Source organism: Cetorhinus maximus, chromosome 6 (assembly GCF_964194155.1).
Source record: "Cetorhinus maximus chromosome 6, sCetMax3.hap1.1, whole genome shotgun sequence".
NCBI classification, from domain to species: domain Eukaryota; kingdom Metazoa; phylum Chordata; class Chondrichthyes; order Lamniformes; family Cetorhinidae; genus Cetorhinus; species Cetorhinus maximus.
In genome coordinates this window covers 115147935-115168124 of record NC_135884.1, presented here as the reverse complement: position 1 = coordinate 115168124, position 20190 = coordinate 115147935, and the positions used below count along the sequence as shown (strand labels likewise).

The 20190-nt window shown below is 41.4% G+C and overlaps 1 protein-coding gene across 5 annotated transcripts in view; it reads left to right on the top strand.

The window, feature by feature from the left end:
- The window catches only part of phkb (phosphorylase kinase, beta), a 270585-nt gene that overhangs the window by 92752 nt on the left and 157643 nt on the right, over nucleotides 1-20190 (top strand). For all 5 annotated transcript variants that reach the window (XM_078544342.1, XM_078544340.1, XM_078544341.1 and 2 more), the window contains 2 exons: nucleotides 2447-2554; nucleotides 2707-2787. In XM_078544342.1, coding sequence (XP_078400468.1) covers nucleotides 2447-2554; nucleotides 2707-2787 — 189 coding nt within the window. The remainder of the gene's footprint in view (nucleotides 1-2446; nucleotides 2555-2706; nucleotides 2788-20190) is intronic.

Sequence of the window (20190 nt, the reverse complement as noted above, 5' to 3'; positions counted from 1 at the left end):
CTACCACCATTACTTTCTTAAGGGCAATTAGGGATGGGTAATAAATACTGCCTTTCCAGTGGCATTACCAATCTTTGTCTCCTAATTAACCTCATAATCCTGTGCATTTTCAATTTGCTAATAATCCCTTGTTTGAAACCTTATCAAATTACTTCTGGAAGTGTCAATTGACAGTGTCTATAGATACTCCCTTATCACCTCTTCAAAAAAATTCAATAATATTAGTGTTACGAATATCTAGTATTCATATGTTTAATATAACTTTTAGTTTTGTAAAATGTAAGATGAATGCAAACACTTGGTTAAGAAACTGGTATGCAGATAATTTAAATGCAAATCAAGAAAGGTTGAGTTGATTACATATAAAATATAACTTGTGTTTATCTTACAAGGTCAGAGTTAGAAGTGTAAATGCTGAACGATGGAGGACCCATCTCTGGACCTCTTGGTAGAGCCAGAGTATCTATCGTTATCTCAATAAAAGAAGCTAAAAGATAGCAATTCTGGGAAAGAGGGTCGTAAAAGTCCACTAGAGATATAAATTATTCATGAGTCACATTGAAGGTAAAAATAATTAATTTACATTTTTATTTGGAATATCCCACGTATGTCACATTACCATATGGGTAAACCAAGGGGATTAGAAGGCTCTTTTGTTCAATCTATATGGGTGTTTCTCACAGAATACAGTTTCAGTTTTGGTCTTGTGAAGACTGCAGCTCACTGAGTCAAGGGAGAAAAAGGAGATGAATGTTAGTCAGGTCTTCAATTTAAACAGATAAAATACTAACTTTATCATTCATTGTGTAGAATGCAAGTGGGGGGCTCAAACTCAACTTGGAGTTTGTACAAGGGGAAACAAGGCTGGAAGGTTTGCCTAGTTTGAAGCTAGGGGAAGAAATCCACAGGTGGTTCTTACAGTGAAAGGCAGTTAGTCTTGTGGCAGAAAGCAGTCAGCTTGAACAGTTAGCTTTGAAAGAGCTGTAAACAAGCTGTGGGGCGGACTGGGAAAAAGCAGGTTGTATCTGTCCAAAGCTCGGACAAGAAGGCAGTGGAGCCTAAGTTTGAGTTGTGAAGTCCACAGTTGTGAGGTCTTAAACAAAAATTGGAGGATCGTTTAGCCAAAAGCTAATGGAAGGATCCCTGTTAAATTTCACACCTTGGAGAATAGCTGGAACACTAAGGAGAAATCGAAGTGAATTCCTGAGTAGACCTCTACTAAAAGGTCCAGAGATGGGTCCTCCATTATTCAGTATTTACACTTCTAACTCTGACCTTGTAAGATAAACACAAGTTATGTTTTATATGTAATCAACTCAACCTTTCTTGATTTGCATTTAAATTATCTGCATACCAGTTTCTTAACCAAGTGTTTCCATTTATCTTACATTTTACAAAACTAAAAGTTATATTAAACATATGAATACTAGATATTCGTAACACTAATATTGTTGAATTTTTTTGAAGAGGTGATGAGGGAGTATCTATAAATATTGTCAAATTACACTTCCAGAAGTAATTTGATAAGGTTTCAAACAAGGGATTATTAGCAAATTGAAAATGCATAGAATTATGAGGTTAATTATGTGACAAAGATTGGTAATGTCACGTGATGTTGGCTTCACTGGAAAGGCAGTATTTATTACTCGTCCCTAATTGCCCTTAAGAAAGTAATGGTAGTGGTCCACCTTCTTGAATAGAACTTAGTGGCTTACGAGGCTATTTCAGAGGGCAATTAAGAGTCAAGAACATTGCTATGTGTTTGGTGTCACATATAGGCCAGAATGGGTAAGGACAGCAGATTTCCTTCCCTCAATGATATTAGTACATCAGTTCCTGTTGTTTAAAATCACAAATTCATAGAATTGTTACAGCATGAAGGCGGCCATTTGGCCTGTCAAGTCTGAGCCGGCTCCCTAAGCAACTCACCTAGTCTCACTCCCCTGCCTTTTCCCCTTAACACTGCAAACTTTTTCTCTTCAGCTAATTATCAAATTCTCTTTTGAAGGCCTCGATTGAATCTGCCCAGGACACACTGTTTTGGTCCTAGGAAGTGAAGAAACCTTCAAGAGCTTGATAAGTAGCCAAACACTTTCTGGGGGAAGTCATAGGGTAAAAGGGAGATTCAATTGAGAATTTTAGGATAAAATATATGTGATTGTATTTTGTGATGCTTTTCGATGTAAGGTATAAATATTCATCTTAGACTGTGATTATTTAGTATTGTTTGCTTAACTTGTTTCTTGTTTAGTGAAATTCATTGTTTTAAGCATGAAATCTTTTGATGTAATTTCTTTCAGTTGATCACTGGATGTTCGAATTTCTCTTTAAATGTGAACGGTTCCTACTGGGATTGTAACATTAGTCACAAATCCATTCTGGCTCTCTTTGACCAGTTCATACTTGTCCAAGTGCTCAGGTACTCAACCAACTTATTTTTAAATAGGTGGAACATTTCAAGCAGCATTCAAATCCATCAAGCTGTCTACATTCTGTCTTCAACGTGCATACAGGTGATGAAGTGTTATCTAATGAAGCATATGGACACCTTCAGGTAAGGCGGTACTATTATACCGTTTTAAATTTTTTGACAAAAATTTTAATGTTAGCATTATTAGAGCACATGCGCCAGCTGTATGATTATTGATTTATTGAAACAGTATTTCAGTATTTTGTTTTGATTCTTTTTGTTGCTCTGCACCCCAGATTGATGCCGTATCTTTGTTCTTGCTTTACTTGGTCGAGATGATTTCCTCGGGACTACAGATTATCTACAATACAGATGAGGTACTGTTTGTTAGATTGTTGCATGAAGGCAAATAAGCAAGTTTATTTCCCAAAACTTTAAAAAGTTTATGGCACTACAATTAACTTCATAAAAACTGATGTAGCTTTCAATTTTTAAATTGTACTAATTGATCTCCTATAATGTTGCTTGGGAATCAAAACCAAGTGCAATATTTAGGTATGGCAGCTATGATAATTATACCCTGGTGGGCGACGAGCAAAAGGGATGGGGCACGTTGGATAGGGCAGAAGGAAGAGTGAAGAGGAGGCAGAGGTAGAGGGGAAGGGGCAAAAATGAAAAATGACAGAGCGGGAGCAGATGGCAAAGACATAGAAACCACCTCAGCCCAGATGTCAAAGACATAGAAACCACCTCAGCCGTCAGGGAGAGCAGCAACTTTAGGGATGGAAACAGAAAATTTACAGCACAGAATGAGGCTATTTGGCCCATTGTGCCTGTGCAGCTCAATCCCATTTTTCAGCTTTGGTCTGTAACCCTATAGGTTATTGGCACTTCAAGTACACAAACAGCTATTTTTTAAAATTCAGTGTGGGTTTCTGTCTCTACCACTCTTTCAGGCAGTGAGTAACAGACCCCCACCACCCTCTGAATGAAAAAAATTTTCAACTACCCTCTAATCGTTCTATCAATTACTTTAAATCTATGCCCCTTGGTTATTGGCCACACTGCTTTGGCCTCTCATAATTTTTACATGTCTCAATTAAATCTTCCTTCAACCTGTGTTCCAAAGGAAACCACCCCAGCCTATCCAATCTTTCCTCATAGCTAAAATTCTCCATTCCTGGCAACATTCTCGTAAATCTTCTCTGTACCATCTCTAATATCATCACATCTTCCCCATTTTACGGTGGCCAGAACCGTACATAGTATTCTAGCTGCGGTCTAACTAATGTTTTATACAGAGTGGGGGATGGTTCACCTCCGTCCATCAGAGCAGAATTTTTCTCTGTGTGATTAATTTGTTTACCTTCCTGCACGTTAGTTTTCAGGAAGAATTTTAACATTGATTATTACCAGGTGACTGATGCAGTCAATGCGCCCACTTCATGTCTGTTTTGGGCATAAGTTGGAAGTGCCACCCAACAAGTGCCCCATGCCTTCGCTCACAAATCTATCTGCGCAAAATTGTTGAGACCTAACTAATGGCAGCTTCAAATATTACTACTGCAAGCATACTCTGGATTAACGTTCAGTGGCTCAAGCCCTTCTGAAATTAAATAAATTACTTGCTTTTATATTGTACCTTGTTGTGTCGTGGAAGCGGTGAAATACTTTGGACAAGTTACTGATGTAATGGAGGCAGAATATCTACGATATAGGAATGTCCTGAAGAACTTTCTCTCCCCTGTCTCTGAACTATATGTTTCCATCTCCTTTCAATGATTGTTACTTATATACACTGTTTCTTTCGGACAGCTTCAACCTATTCTTCAGGAGTACATCCCTCATACTGATCTCAACGTAATACTCCAATGTTTCACAAATTCAAGTACTCAGTTAACAGAAACAGCTTCACACAGTTTTAGTTATTACTTTGAACAGCGGTTGCTGGGGTTTTTTACCTCCACCACTGAGTGGAGGAAATGTTTGAGCCCATTAGTCTGTTTGTTGGTAAACAATATATCTCAAAAACCAATGGACAGATTTCAGCAAAACTTGGTACAAAGATAGGGTTTTGCCCAAGGAAGAACTGAATAGTTTTTGGCAAAGAAGCAGATCCAGATTCTGGATTTTTAAAAAAGATCTGTTAACATGGGGAGATAGGCAAATTAAACAATGTGGGTCACTTTATTAGAATGTTGTTGATTATTTTAGAATGTTGTGGATTATCTGAACTGCTGTGGTGAAATTTGTCACAGCTGTCAAAATGCGAGCAGAGCTTTCAGAGCAAGTTCCTGGATGTGAATTTTTTTTAAACTTACTTATTCTTCCTAAGGATATGGGTGTTCCTGGCTAGGCCAGTTTTGATTTCCCATCCCTAATTGCCCTTGAGAAGATGATGGTGAGTAACCTCCTTGAACCACTGCAGGTCATATGGTTTAGGTACACCCAACTTGCTGTTAGGAAGGGAGTTCCAGGATTTTGAGCCAGTGACAGTGAAGGAACGGCGATACAGTTCCAAGTCAAGATGGTGTGTGGCCTGGAGTGGAACTTGCAGGTGGTGATGTCCTTTAAGATAGTAGAGCTCATGGGTCTGGAAGGCGCTGTCGAGCTGCTGCAGTGCATCTTGTAGATGGTGCACGTTGCTGCCACTGTGTGTCAGTGGTAGAGAGAGTGAATCTTGAATGTGGTGGATGGGGTGCCAGTCAGACAGCTGCTTTGTCCTGCACGGTGTCAAGCTTCTTGAGTGCTGTTATCCAGGCAAGTGAAGAGTATTCAATCACACTCCTGACTTGTGCCTTGTAGTTGGTGGACAGGCTTTGGGGAATCAGGAGGTGAGTTGCTGAAGAATTCCCAGCCTCTAACCTGCTCTTGTAGCCACAGTATCCATATGGCTAGACCAGTTCAGTTTCTGGTAAATGGTAACCCCAGGATGTTGATAGCGGGGGATTCAGCGATGGTAATGCCATTGAATGTCGAGGGCAGATGGTTAGGTTTTCCATTGTTGGAAATGGTCCTTGCCTGGCACTTGTGTGGCAAATATTACTTGCCAGTCATCAACACAAGCCTGGATATTGTCCAGGTCTTGCTGCATATGGGCATGGGCTGCTTCAGTATCTGAGGACTCGTGAATGATGCTGAACATTGTGCAACCATCAGCGAACATCCTACCTCTGACCTTATGATGGAAGAAAGGCAATTCATGAAGCAGCTGAAGATGGTTAGGCCTACCCTGAGGAACCCCTGCAGCGATGCCCTGGAACCGAGACGATTGACTTCCAAGAACCACAACTATCTTCCTTTGTGCTAGGTATGACTCCAACCAGTGGAGAGTTTCCCCCTGATTCCCATTGACTCCTGTGTTTTGCTAGGGCTCCTTGATGCCACCCTCAGTCAAATGCTGCCTTGATGTCAAGGGCAGTTACTGTCACCTCACCTCTTATGTTCAGCTCTTTTGCCCATGTTTGGACCAAAGATGTAATGAGGTCAGGAGCTGAGTGACCATAGCTCAAACTGAGCTTCAGATGTACACTACCTGCTTGATAGCATTCTCAACAACCCCTTCCATCACTTTGCTGGTGATCGAAAGTAATCCAACCCAGCAGTAATTTGCTGGGTTGGATTTGTCGTCCTATTTGTGGACAGGATATACCTGGGAAATTGGCCTGATGCCTCCTCAGTGAGGTGGAAGCTCATTAAAAATATTTCTTTTTTCAGCTTTGTAGTTACAGAGCATCAATCAAGCAAAGAAAAGCCTCAAGGAAGAGCCACGTAATTGTAATAATGTTGAGTTAACACAGAATGGTGGAGGTATGCACTCTACTGAGTGCTCGCTTGTTAAAATTGCATTCTCCAAGCTCCATCGTAAATGTTCAAAATAGCTGAACATTGTGATTTTGTGATACGCACTGGACATATATCGGGGAAAAAAATCCATTTGCACTCTGAATATGTGCACCTACTATTTTGTAAAACATATTTGCTGATGAAAAGAAAAGTTTTCAATTTGATTACAAGGAATTTTTGACATCCCAGAATCCATTTGCCTTGAAGCAAGTTTAAACATTTGCCTTTGAATTGCTTTCAAAAATAAATTAGGATACCATAAGCAACATCATTCAGCCCATGTTGTTATTTATTTTCTAGTTTGAACAAAAAAGTCTTAGTTCTAATACAATTTTATCTTAAGCATATTTGGCCAATGCCTGAATCTGAACATTGGATGTGAATGAAACTTTATGTTTCAAGTCTTCCCATTCAGAGTTATAAACTGAATTTCTTTGCTATGCAAGCGATCACAATAATGATTGCCTTCAAAGGCAAAAGAAATGCTCCCAGAGCTCAAATAGTTCAAGACAGGGAAAATACAGTTTAGAAGCTTATCCCTGATATGCAGTGTATGGCATCTAGGAACTACAGCTATGTAACTTGCTGCAATTGAGAAGGCTGTATTCTTCACAATTTAATTTAATTGAACCTGACTTAAATAAGTAAAGAGTTCACTGTTACAATTGTTGATGGTTGAATAGTGTTAAACCCTTATTATACCAAAACTATTTGCATATCAAATCATAAAATGATACAGCACTGAAGAAGGTCATTTGACTCATCGTGCCTGCACTGGCTCTTTAGTAGGGCTATCCAACTACTTCCACTCCCTCACACTTTCTCTGCAACCAAACAAATTTTCCCCTTTAAATATTTATCCAATTCCCCTTTGAAGGATACTAGTGAATCTGTTCCACCACCTTATTGTGCAGTGCATTCTGATTCCTAACTACTCAATGCACAAAAAGCTTTCTCCTCATTAAGCGTTAGAAACAGTTCAGAGAAGGTTCACTCGACTGATACCTGGAATGGGGGGGGGGCTTCTCTTACAAGGAAGGGTTGGACAGACTGGGCCTATATCAATTGGAGTTCAGAAGATTGAGAGGTGATTTTGTTGAAACATATAAGATCCTGAGGTAACTTGAGAGGGTGGATGCTGAAAGGATGTTTCCCCCCTAGAACTAGGAGACACGGTTTAAAAATAAGGGCTCTCCCATTTAAGACGGAGATGAGAAGAAATATTTTCTCTCTGAGGGTCATGAATCTTTGGAGCTCTCTTCCCCAGAGACCGGTGGAGGCAGGGCCAATGAATGTTTTTAAGGCAGAGGTAGATAGACTCTTGACTAACAAGGGAGTCAAAGGTTATCGGGAGTAGGCGGAATTGAAGTTGAGGCCACAATCAGGTCAGCAATGATCTTATTGAATGATGGAGCAGGCTCGAGGGGCCGAATGGCCTACTCCTGCTTCTAATTCGTATGCTCATATGTTCACGTAGGTTCTGGTTCTTTTGCCAATCACCTTAAATCTGTGCCCACCATTAACCAACCGAGCAACAACAACACTACTTGAATTTACGTAGCACCTTTATTGTTGTAAAACATCCTAAGGTTCTTAACAAGAGCCACTTCAATTAAAAAAATCTCAGAAACAGAAAGAGATTTCAGGACAGATGATGAAAAACTTGGTCAAAGAGATAGGCCTCAAAGGATGAGAGAGAGGCAGAGTGGTGGAGGGGTTTAGTGAGGTGATTCCAGAGCTTGGGGCTAAGAGAGCTGGAAGTATGGCCATCAATAGTGGAGTAATTAAAATCGGGGATGTGCAAGTTGCCAGAATGTGAGGAGCATAAAGAATGCAATGGCCTAAAGGGCTGGAGCAGGTTACAGAGATAGGGAGGGAAAGAACCATGGAGGGATTTGAAAACAAGGATAGGGATTTTAAAATTAAAGTGCTATCGAACTCAGCCATTGTAGACCAAACAGTTTGAAGGGGCTTAGGCCGGGATTTTCCTCACCCACCCGCCGCCTCGATCTTCCGGTCCCGCTGCAAGTCAATGGATTTCTGGCTGGGGCGCCGCCTCGTCCGCAGTGGGTCCCGCCCAGGACAGGGCCGGAAAATCCTGGCCTTAGTGTGGGTTCTATTAACTTCACAATAATGGCATCTCGCTGTCTGCTTAAACATTGAAATGCATTAAGTGGCCTGAAGTGCAATATTTGCATGGTAGACATGAATTAAACTCAGACATAAGTGTTGAGTCATATTCCTTCAGGTTTTAATTGTTTTTGGAGATTTAAAAAATAATACAATTTAGAATTTAAACTTCTTTTAACTTTTCATTAAGTTTTTTTTCTCTCTCAATCCAATCTTTCTTTTCCTCTATTTCTGTTTTGCACAACTCTTGGTATTGTAGACCTCCACTCTAATTTGTGTTTTCTTCTCAGTCCTTACGCTATTTATTATATTCTGAATTTTAATTCTGTTGTTTTTGATTCTGAATTTTTAATTTCTGCAAGATTCTATTTGATGCTTTATTCCTTTAGTCTCCAGTAATTTCTTTCCCATTGTCTCTGTTTAAACATCAGTAGCATATCCTTAGCTTTCTCTTCTTTATCCCTGATCTATTTTCAGTATTCTCAATTTGACCATTAGCCCAGCTTCTGTCCTCACCGTTTCGCAATTAACTTTATTTTCTTGTTTATCTCTTATGTTAGAGCTCTAGTTTTTTCAGTTTCTTTTTTGTTTAGCTTTTCTAAAATTTAGCTTTTTCTTTATACTATCAAGCAGTAAGCCTTTTGAACAAAGTCAGTGCTACGGTGATTACAGACATCTCGCCTACTAATCTTTTGAATCAACACTGTTGGCCGCAGTCATGTTCTTGGCTGGAGGAGTGGCAGAGAGTGGGGCAGGTGGGGGCCCAACCTACAGTACTTGGGCAACATGCAGCCTTCTGAGTCCTGGTAATCAATTTCCCCAAGCAACTCAATCCTATTTGTGCTTATATTTCTTATTTCTTGATTTGTCCTGCTTGAATTTTGTGAGCTGGGAGTGTCCGAAAGCACTGACTTTATTGTTGTGGCATCATGGTTGATTAAACATAAATCGAAGCACCATCGTATTTTAGAATGAGCAACTTAAGCTCTATGCAAATTAATATTAAGCTGGATTTAAACTTGAAATCGTTTACCAAAACAAAAGGTTAAGCATCCCAACTGGATTGTAGCTCCAAAATCACAGTGTTCGCCACCAATTTTGAAATTGGTATAGTAAATTCCTTTTACGTGGGTTAAACATGAAATTGTGTTTTTCCATGTTGATAATTTTTAAATGTACTAGCCATTTTGGTTTTTTTTAAATGCTTGCATGCATAGTTATTCTGTGATTGTGTATAGGGTTTGGCAATTCTGTTGTCAGAGTTGAGCAATGTAATGGAGGTGGCAATAGGCAGTCTTGGTGATGGAGTGGATATGTGGTTGGAAGCTTATCTTGAGGTCAAACATAAAACTAAGGTTGCAAATAGTCTGGCTCAGCTTCAGACAGTTACCAGGGGAGGGATGAAATGGTGGTCAGGAACGGTAGAGACCAAAGACAATGGCTTTGTCTTCCCAATATTTAGTTGTGAGAAATTTCTGCTCACCCAATATTGGATGTCAGACAAGCAGTGCGACAAACTAGACACAATGGAGGGATTGAGAGAGGTCGTAGTAAGTCAGTGCTAGGTGCCATCATGCGTACTTTTGGAAATTGAAGTGTTTTCAGATGATGTCATCAAGTGGCAGCCTGTGGATGAGAAATAGAACAAGACCAACGATAGATCCTTGGGGACTCCAGAGGTAACGGTATGGAAGTGGGCAGAGAAGCCATTGCCGGTGATTTTTCTGGCTATTATTCAAAAGCTGAGAATGAAACCAGGCAAGGGCACTTTCACCCAGCTGGACAACAGAGGAGAGGTGCTGGATTAGGATGGTGTGATCAACTATGTCAAAGGCTGCAGATAGGTCAATAAGGATGAGAATTTACCATGTTCACAGTTGCATAGAATGTCATTTGTGACTTTTAGAAGAGCCATTTCAGTACTGTGGTGGATGGAAACCTGAATGGAGGAATTTAGATATGGAATTGGCTAACTAACAGAAAATAGAGTGTTGGGGTAAATGGGTCGTTTTCAGGTTGATTAACTGTAACTAGTGGGGTGCCACATGGATCAGTGCTGGGACCTCAATTAATTACAATCCATATTAACGACTTGGATGAAGAGCAGAGTGTATTGTAGCCAAATTTGCAGATGTGGCAAAGATAGGTTGGGAAAAAGTTGTGAGGAAGACACAGAGCCTGTAAAGGGATATAGATAGGTTAAGTGAGTGGGCAAAAATTTGGCAGATGGAGTATAATGTGGGAAAATGTGAGGTTATTCACTTCGGTAGGAAAAATAGAAAAGCAAAATATTGAAATAGAGAGAGATTACAGAATGATGCAATACACAAGGATCTGGGTGCCCTCATACATGAATCACGAAAATGTTAACATGCAGGTACAGCAAGTAATTAGGGAGGCAAATGTAATGTTGCCTTTTATTGCAAGGGGGATGGATTCTAAAAGTAAGGAAGTCTTGCTACAACTCTACAGAGCATTAATGAGACCACACCTGAAGTACTGTGTGAAGTTTGGTCTCCATATTTAAGGAGGGATGCCCTTGCATTGAAGGCTGTTCAGAGAATGTTTCCTAGGTTGATTCCTGAGATGATGGGGTTGTCTTATGAAGAAAAGTTGAACAGATTGGGCCTATACTCATTGGCGTTTAACAAACAAGAGATAATCTTTCTGAAACATATAAGATTCTGAGGGAGCTTGACAGGATACTGGTACTCGAGGATGTTCCAGCCCCACTTGGGTTAATCTAGTACAAGGGGACAAAATTTCATAGTAAGGAATCATCCATTTAGGAGATGAATTTCTTCTCTTAGAGGGTCATTAATCTTTGGAAATCTCTACCCCAGTAGTGGAGACTGGGTCATTGAATACATTCAAGGCTGAGTTAGACAGATTTTTGATCCACAAGGGAGTCGAGGGTTATGTGGGACAGGCAGGAAAGTGAAGTTGAGGCTTCAGTTGATCTGAAGTTGATCAGATCAACTACAATCTTATTGAATGGCAGAGCAGATGGACTACTCCTGCTCTTGTTTGTAATGTTCTTAATTGCAGGAGAGATGAGTACGATTGTGGGGCGGGGGAGTGGGTTCAAGAACTTTGGAGATGAAAGGGAAGTTTGGAGAGGCAGCATTATTTTGCAAGGATGATGGGGTCAGGGTTAGGTTTTCTTTGAGGAGAGGGGCGATGACAGGAGATTGGAAGGGGATTTGGCCCTTCAGCCATTGGAAACAGTTTCTCTTTATTTATTCTATCAAAACTCTCCATGATTTTTAACACCTGTCTCAGATCTCCTCTTAGCCTTCCTTGCTCTAAGGAAGATAACTCCAGTTTCTTCAGTGTGTCCACATAACTGTAATCCCTCATCCCTGGACAAACTTTAGTAAATCCCTTTTATACCAGCTCCAAAGCCTTTATCCTCTTCCTAAAGCGCGGTGACCAAATTGAACAAAATACTACAGTTGGGGCTAAGCTTTGAAATGTTGCTCTGTATATCCAATGCCATAAAAAAAGAGCAGTGGTCTTAATCAGTGTTCCTTCTAAATTTGCTTTCTCCTGGGCAGGCTACAAATTACCCTACGAACTACTGTGAGTGCTACTGACTGTTACTACCTGAGCCATGGGCAAACTGGCATAGGGTAAAAAAAAGTCAAGGAGTTAAATGCGTGGCTCAAGGATTGGTGTGGGAGGAATGGGTTTCAGTTCATGGTGCACTGGCATCAGGTGCTGGGGTAGAAGGGAGCTGTTCTGGTTGGACAGGCTTCACTTGAACCGTGCTGGGACCAGTGTCCTGGCAAATCGAATAACTAGGGCTGTAGAGAGGGTTTTAAACTAAATAGAGTCAGTGTGAGGGGTGGGGGGGGGGGGGGGGGGGGGATGCTCTGGAGAGGGGATACGTAGGCTTATAAAGCAAAGGGATATTGCAGCATTGCAGGGCAGCTGTTGAGGTAATGATACCCAGATTGTGACAGGAAGGGACAGAGTGTGCAAACATGAGAAAAAACAGTAAATAGGGTCAAAGGGGGAAAAAACTGGTAAAAAGGCAAAATTAATGACTCTTTACTTAAATGCACGTGGTATTCGGAACAAAATAAATGAATTAACGGCACAAATGGAGGTTAATGGCTATGATCTTATAGTCATTACGGAGACATGGTTACAAGGAGGTCAAAACTAGGAACCAAAATTCAGGGGTATGTGACTTTTCGAAAGGACAGACAGGAAGAAAAAGGTGGTGGGGTAGCTTTGTTAGTACGAGATGGAATAAGTACGAAAGCAAGAAATGATCTTGGATTGGAAGATTTAGAATCCATATGGGTGGAGGTAAGAAATAACAAGGGGAAGAAGACACTGGTGGGAGTAGTCTATATGTCCTGTAAGAGTAGCTATACTGTAGGACAGAAAATAAATCAGGAAATAATGAGGGCATGTAAAAAAGGTAGTACAGACTCAATGGGCCAAATGGCCTACTTCTGCTCCTACATCTTACGGTTACTTTTTGTTCATGGGCAGCTTACATTGTAAAATTCACTGAACTTTCATGAAGTTCAAAGGGGCCTGTTTGTTTCAAAGCATGGTACGTTCCATGTACGGCTGCACATCATGGAGGAAACATTGCTGTCCACTCACCGGTCCTGTTCTCCCTCTCAAAGGTCTCATTCTAGCCCCACCTCTCATTGATCCCAATACACCTTTCCTCTAACAGGCCACAGTATATTTCTAATCTCACACTTCCCAATCCACCTCTTCTCGCTGGTCCCATTCATCTTTACACGTCCCATTTTAATTTTCTTTACACATCCCAATCTCTCTCTCTCCACACATCCCAGTCCACCTCTCCTCTAATAGGTCATTTCATACTTTTACTCTCACATGTCCCAACCTGCCTGTCTTTCTCACTGATCTCATCCTCTCCCTTTGCATATCCATTTTTACCCATCCTCACCTCCCATCCTCCCTTTCCTCTCCTCACATGTCCAATTATATCTTTCCTCATGGATCTCCTTCTACCTTTATTCCCACATGTCTCATTCTAACTCTCTGCTCACTGGTTACATTTTTCCTCGCTTCACACATCCAATTTTATCCCTCCCCACATTTGTTCCATTCTACCTCTCCTCACATCTGGAACTTTTGGCTCCCTTTTCCTGACACAAGACTCGCACTTTCACAATTGAGTAGCTGAACTTTGAAAGGAACAGGGAGGATAACCATATTTAAAGTGATCTGAAATTTTCTTCATATTTCCTTTCCTTATATATTTCCTGCATTAATTTGTAAAATTAAAAACTATTCATTTTCACAAAACAGTACAATTTCTTTGTTCAGAGCCTGAAATCCATTAAAAAGGGATATGGGGTATGACTGATGTTACCCATGTATGTGAAGGAATAACATTATTCCTCATTATTTTTATACAGCATACTCAATTTTTGTGCCTAAGCTGAATGCACAAAGCACAGAGCACAAATGATACAAATTTGTTTTCTCACTGCAAATCAGAGAGTGGCCCTCGAAAAATTGGCCTGAAGCCATTTAAGTTCATTAAAGCACAATAGGGCTCCAACCATTAGTCATGTGAAACTGCAAAATTCGGTTAGGGTTAATATTTTACCTTATCTTCAGACTTTCTCTAACTTTGAAACAAATTGAACCTGAATGTAGGCCCAGATTTTGTGGTAATAAGAATGGTGATGCTATCAGCACTCAACATTATTACAAGGTAAATTGGCCAGCAATTTCTGGCATCTGCACATGTGCAGTTAAATGCAAAAATCCAGAAGGTGCTGTCAGAGATATCGTGCTGCATCACATGCTGTGCTCTTGTAGTCCTTGCTGATAGACTCAACATTGAGTTGATAACAATGCTGAGAACCTGTAGTTGCCAAAGTAATTCCATAAAAAAAAGTTCTGAAAAAGTTAGGGATGGTGTATTCAGCAGTGAGTAATTTTTTAAATGGTGTGATAATTAACAATTATGACTGAACAGCCTCTTAACAATTAGTGCTGAACAACTCTCTGCCACTGAAAACTTAAGTTTACAAGTGTGAAGTCTCATTCTCTCAAACATTAGTGTTGGAGATTTCAAAATAATAACTTTTGTGCCTGTCTCTTTTCTTTCTTGATCCCATCAGTTTGTCCCAATCTTTATTTCACTTTATGAATATCATTTAAATCGAATTTATATTACTTGGTTTGGACTCTGCAAGGAGAATTTTAACCTGTGGGAGGTGGAAGGAGAGCCTGTATAGGTTCATGGGAAGGTTTGGTAAAAGAAGGAAAAAATGTCAGTGTGTTAGGAACTTACACGGGTTTTCTGGGCTATCTGAAACTCACCAGGGTCAAAAGGTGTGAGGACAGTGGGGATTGATGGAGCTGTGAAATTGGCAGGCTGAAATTCCTTTAAATATTCAAGCAGGACAGCTCCTTCTTTGCCTAAATGAAAAACTCTTGCTCACAGGACTTGTTCTGAAAGTGTGCTTTCAGCATTTTGGAGGTGATTTCCAATACTTTAAAGGACATTTCTGCTACTTTGGTCTTTTTTGACTCTGATCTGCACTTCCCAGTGCTAGCCTCCATAGCAGGATGGGAGAAGCTTATGCAGCTCTATCTCGGACTGAGGATACCCTCATCAAAAGGAGCAACGTCAGCAGCACTCACAGTAACAGGAGCAACACCTGCAGAAGTAGCTTCCTTCTCCTCTGTCACCTGCCTCTCTGCAGGTTGGGGGGATGTTAGATTAATGCGGAGCTCCAATTTGAAGGAGGCAATAACCCGAACACAAGGTATACAACCATAGGATCTGTTTTCTGATCATGATTGTGACAGCTGTAGCCTCCTGGAAGAAGACCACCTATCCAATGGACCAGGTAGGCATGCATTAGCACTAGTAGTTAAGGTTACCACAACCCTGAATTTCTTCATCTTTGGCTCCTAGCGATCTACTGCACTATTTCACAGTCTGCTACACAAGTGCATCTCCCAGGTGACTGATACTGTGTTTGCCACCACTTACGCCCACTTTGAACTAATGAGGCCAGTCAGAACAAGAGGGCCCTTGAATTTGCTGCAGTGGCTGGACTCTCCAAAGGCCAAGGAATCATAGGTAACTTCCATATGTTAATCAAAACACCCTCAGATCAACCAGCTGTTTTCTTCTGCAAGATATCCAGGAAGCTTCCATGAAACATTAATTCCCCGCCAGTCACATCTCCCACAGGTCTTTGAACCTCCAAGAGATCAGGGATACTCTCTAAGGATATGGCTGATAATAGTTGTGATGAGACCTACCACTAACGCAGAAGAAAGATACAGCAGAAGTCACATGAGAACAAGAGAGGTCATTGAGCAAACCATTGGGCTGCTGAAGATGCAATACAGGTGCTTGAACACATTGTGGGGTGCCTTTCAGTATGCATCAGCAAGGTAGTCCTGAATTTTAATGGTGTGCTGTGTCTTGCACAACATGGTGCAAAAGACAGGAGGAGGAAGATGATAACCTCGCTGCATATTTTGGAGGAGGAAGAGGAGGAGCAACAGGAGGATGAGGAGCCTGATGTAGCTAGGGTCCTTCAGCTGTACATCAGTTGTGAAAGATGCCATGGATGGCTTCATACAGGCACGGTTCGGTTAATCGGAGGCTGTACAGCCATGTGGTTCACTTATACTGAGCCCCCCCGCCCCCCCATGGTCAACGACTGCCGAGGCTCAGTTTCTGCATCCAGCTGAGGAGAGCTTGGAGGATTCTGTCCCCTGTGTATCTGAGCTGGTGGATTTTGTGCATAAGTTGTGCGATGCTGCTTTCTGCAACTGTGTGACCCTCTTTGAGGACTCCTTAGCCTCCTGCACCATCTCCTATGCTGTGTTTGAAGGACCAGTGGGAGATGAAAGATATGTATTAGAACTGACAAGGGGAAAACGTTCAACATCATCATTGTGCAATGATCATATTTCGGCTACAGGTGAGATCTCATCAGCATGAGTGATTGTTATGTGATATCTAATTCTGTCACCAGATATTTGGGACACCCCCAACTCTCCACGGCCAATGTCATGCACTCTGATGGACTGCTGATTTCTCATGCATGGTCCTTCACAGTGGTCAGGGTGGCAATTACTCAGGGTGGGAGGAGGGGGCAACCCAGTTCTGTGCCTTTCCCTGGAGTTCTGCACTCTCTTCAGCAAGGAGAGAAAGCAGAGTGTCAGGAATGTGAGGAATGGATTGTGTTGAGAGGATAAGAGGACAACATTTGTGGAGGTTGACTTTGAGGGATGGGAGTGAGAAAACAATAAGATAAGGCTGAGAGTCAGTGGTGGCTCTTCAGATGAGACTGTAAGGACGTGCCTCAAGAGAGAGAGGAATGGAGCAGCTTTGTGTTGGTGTCAGGAGTGCTATGCAGGAGAAGGCTGTTGAAGTCAGAGTGAGGTGGTTGGCACTTGAATGTGGCATGCCACTCACCTACCTTGATGAGGTCACTAAATTTCTTTCAGCATTGTATACATGTGAGAAGCACACTTTCACAGCTGATCTCTTCAGACACTTTCGGCCATGCCTGCCTTGTTTCAGCGACTGGTCTATTCCTCCCATCTGCTGGGAAGATTCTCTCTCTTCTGGTCCTAATGGTCCACGGCATAACTTCCAGGGGTGCCTAAGAGAACCAGGGGCCAGTCTTCCTACATTGAGAATCCATTAATGCAGTTGCTGTCTGTGTCCTGACAGTTGTAGCATGGATCCACCCGGATCTCTGCTGGAGTCCATTTAAGTAGTGAGTCTTGAACAATCACATGCAGGTCAGGATCACATCCAGCCACTCTGATTGGTCGGGAAATCCTAAAGTGGGATATTAATGCTGTGGCTGAGTTAAAAAGCCACGGCAAAGCCCACTCCACGAACTTTCAAGTGAAGCAGCATTTCACTTGCACTTCCCTCAACTTAGTCTACTGCATTCGTTGCTCCCAATGCGGTTTCCTGTACATTGGAGAGACCAAACGCAGACTGGGTGACCGCTTTGCAGAACACCTTCGGTCTGTCCGAAAGTATTACCCAGACCTCCCTGTCGCTTGCCATTTCAACACTCCACCCTGCTCTCATGCCCACATGTCCATCCTTGGCTTGCTGCATTGTTCCAGTGAAGCTCAACGCAAACTGGAGGAACAGCACCTCATCTTCCGACTAGGCACTTTACAGCCTTCCGGACTGAATAGAGTTCAACAATTTTAGATCATGAACTCTCTCCTCCATCCCCACCCCCTTTCCGATTTTCCCCCTCCTTTTTGTTTTTTTCCAATAATTTATATAGATTTTTCTTTTCCCAACTACTTCCATTATTTTTAAGTGTATTTCCATCCATTGTTTTATATCTACCTTTTAGCCTATTTCGATCCCTTCACCCCACCCCACCCCCACTAGGGCTATCTGTACCTTGCTCGTCCTACTTTCTACCCTTTAATTAGCACACTCCTTTAGATAATATCAACACCTCTTTGTCCTTTTGTCTGTGACATCTTTTGGTTATCTCCACCTATCACTGGCCCTCTATCCAGCTCTTCTTGCCCCCCCCTCCCCCCTCCCCCCCTTTAAATCAGCTTATATTTCACCTCTCTTCTATTTTTACTTAGCTCTGTTGAAGGGTCATTCGGACTCGAAACGTTAACTGTGCTCCTATCCGCAGATGCTGCCAGACCTGCTGAGTTTTTCCAGGTATTTTTGTTTTTGCCACGAACTTTCAGGTTCCTACCTGCTGCTGGCCTGGCCCACTGCAAGAGGGTCTAAGCGTTTATTTCTGCCCTGCATGTCTCAGGATGATTCTTTAACCTGATCAGCTGAAGAGTTTAGCTATTTCTTGCCCTGCTCACAGACATCACAGTTCCCCCACAGTTTGCCTGTACAGTGCCCACACTGGAAAAGATGCCAGATTAGAGGGAATCTCTGCTGAGAAGCCTGTAAAAACAGTGGAGATGTACAGCTTGCCATGGTGTTTTCAAATCCAAGAAGTATATGTATTTGTTTCCTTAGAGGGTGGATGTGAATGACACCCTCATCTTGCGTTGTTTTTTTAACAACTCTATCAGTTTTTACAGTGAAACATTAAGCATCATGCTTCATTTGATGAGTATGTCTGTTAATTGAAGACGACTAGTTGTGCGTTGATTGATCTATGCATTACTGAGGAAGAGTCGCTTTAGCTATAATAGGCTGGGGTTAAAATGTATAATCTTTCACAGTGTCAGAGTTAGAGACTGAATGCAATCATGTGTACCATCTGAAAAGTAAAAAAGCATTCATCATAGACAACTAGATAATAGAATTTGATGTTGCATCATTTTATCTGATGGGGTCCAAGTTCAACTCCAAATTACGTAAGACTAATGAAATTCAACAGCTTTGTAAACTATGAAAGCGTAAGCACATAAGAAATAGGAACAGTAGTAGGCTACATGGCCCCTCAAGCTTGGTGCATTATTTAATAAAATCATGACTGATCTTCAACCTCAACTCCACTTTCCAATCCTATCTCTGTATTCCTTGATTCCCTTAGTGCTTAAGCATTTGTCAATCTCAATCTTGAATTTATTTCACAACACAGCCTGCTAGACTATAGAATTGTAAAGATTCACAGCTTTCTGAGCAAAAGAAATTTCTTCTCATCTTGTCCCAAATGGCCAACATTTTATCCTGAGCCTATGAACCCTAGTTCTATCCCTTCAGCCCGAGTGAAGGGCGTTTCAGCATTTACCCTGCCAAGCCATTTAAGAATTTTATATATTTTAATGATAATAGCTGTTATTTTTCTAAACTTCAGAGAATATAGGGAATTATACTCAATTAGTCTATAAAGGGATGCCCTCTCAGTCCATAAATGAATTGTTACACCCACTCAAAGGCAACTATATTCTCCCTTATATGATGAGACCAAAACTGCACGCAATAGGCTACGTGTGGTCTTACCAAAATCCTATATAATTATTTCAAGACTTCCTTACTTTTACACTGCAGTGATGAGCCCAGGATACTGATGTTAGAGAATTCTGCAATGGTAATGTCATGGGGAAGTGGATAGACTCTTGTTAGAGGTGGTGATCACCTTTCACTTGTATGGCATCTGTGCTACTTGCCTCTTATCAATCCCAGCGTGAATGTTGTCCAGTTGCATGTGGGCATGGACTGCTTCATTATCTGAGGAGTTGCAAATGTAACTGAGCACTGTGCAATCATCAGCAAACATCCCCACTTCTGACTTAAGATGGAGGGAAGGTTATTGTTGGGGCAGCTGGTGATGATTGGACCTAGGACACTGCCCTAAGGAACTCCTGCAGTGATTGTCCTGCAGTTGAGATGAATGTCCTTCAATAACCATAACCATCATCCTTTGTGCTAGGTTTGATTTCAGGCAATGGATAATTTCCATCTGATTCCCATTTACTTCAAGGGTTCTTTGATACCACACTCAATCAAATGCTGCCTTGATGTCAAGGGCAGTCACTCTAAACTCACCTCTGGAATTCAGCTCTTTTGTCCATCTTTGGACCAAGGCTGTAATAAGGTCTGGAACCAAGTAGTCTTGATGGAACCCAAACTGACCATTGGTGAGCAAGCTATGGTAAATAAATGCTGCTTATTAGCACTCTCAACAACAGCTGCCATCACTTTGCTGCTGATTAAGAGTAGGCTGATGGCACAGTAATTAGCCAAGTTGGATTTGTCCTGCTTTTTATGGGCAGGTCATAACTGGCAATTTTCACACAACTGAGAAATTTGTGTGCAAGGGTACCCATATTCCTCTGAGTACCAATATTTACTACTCTCAGCT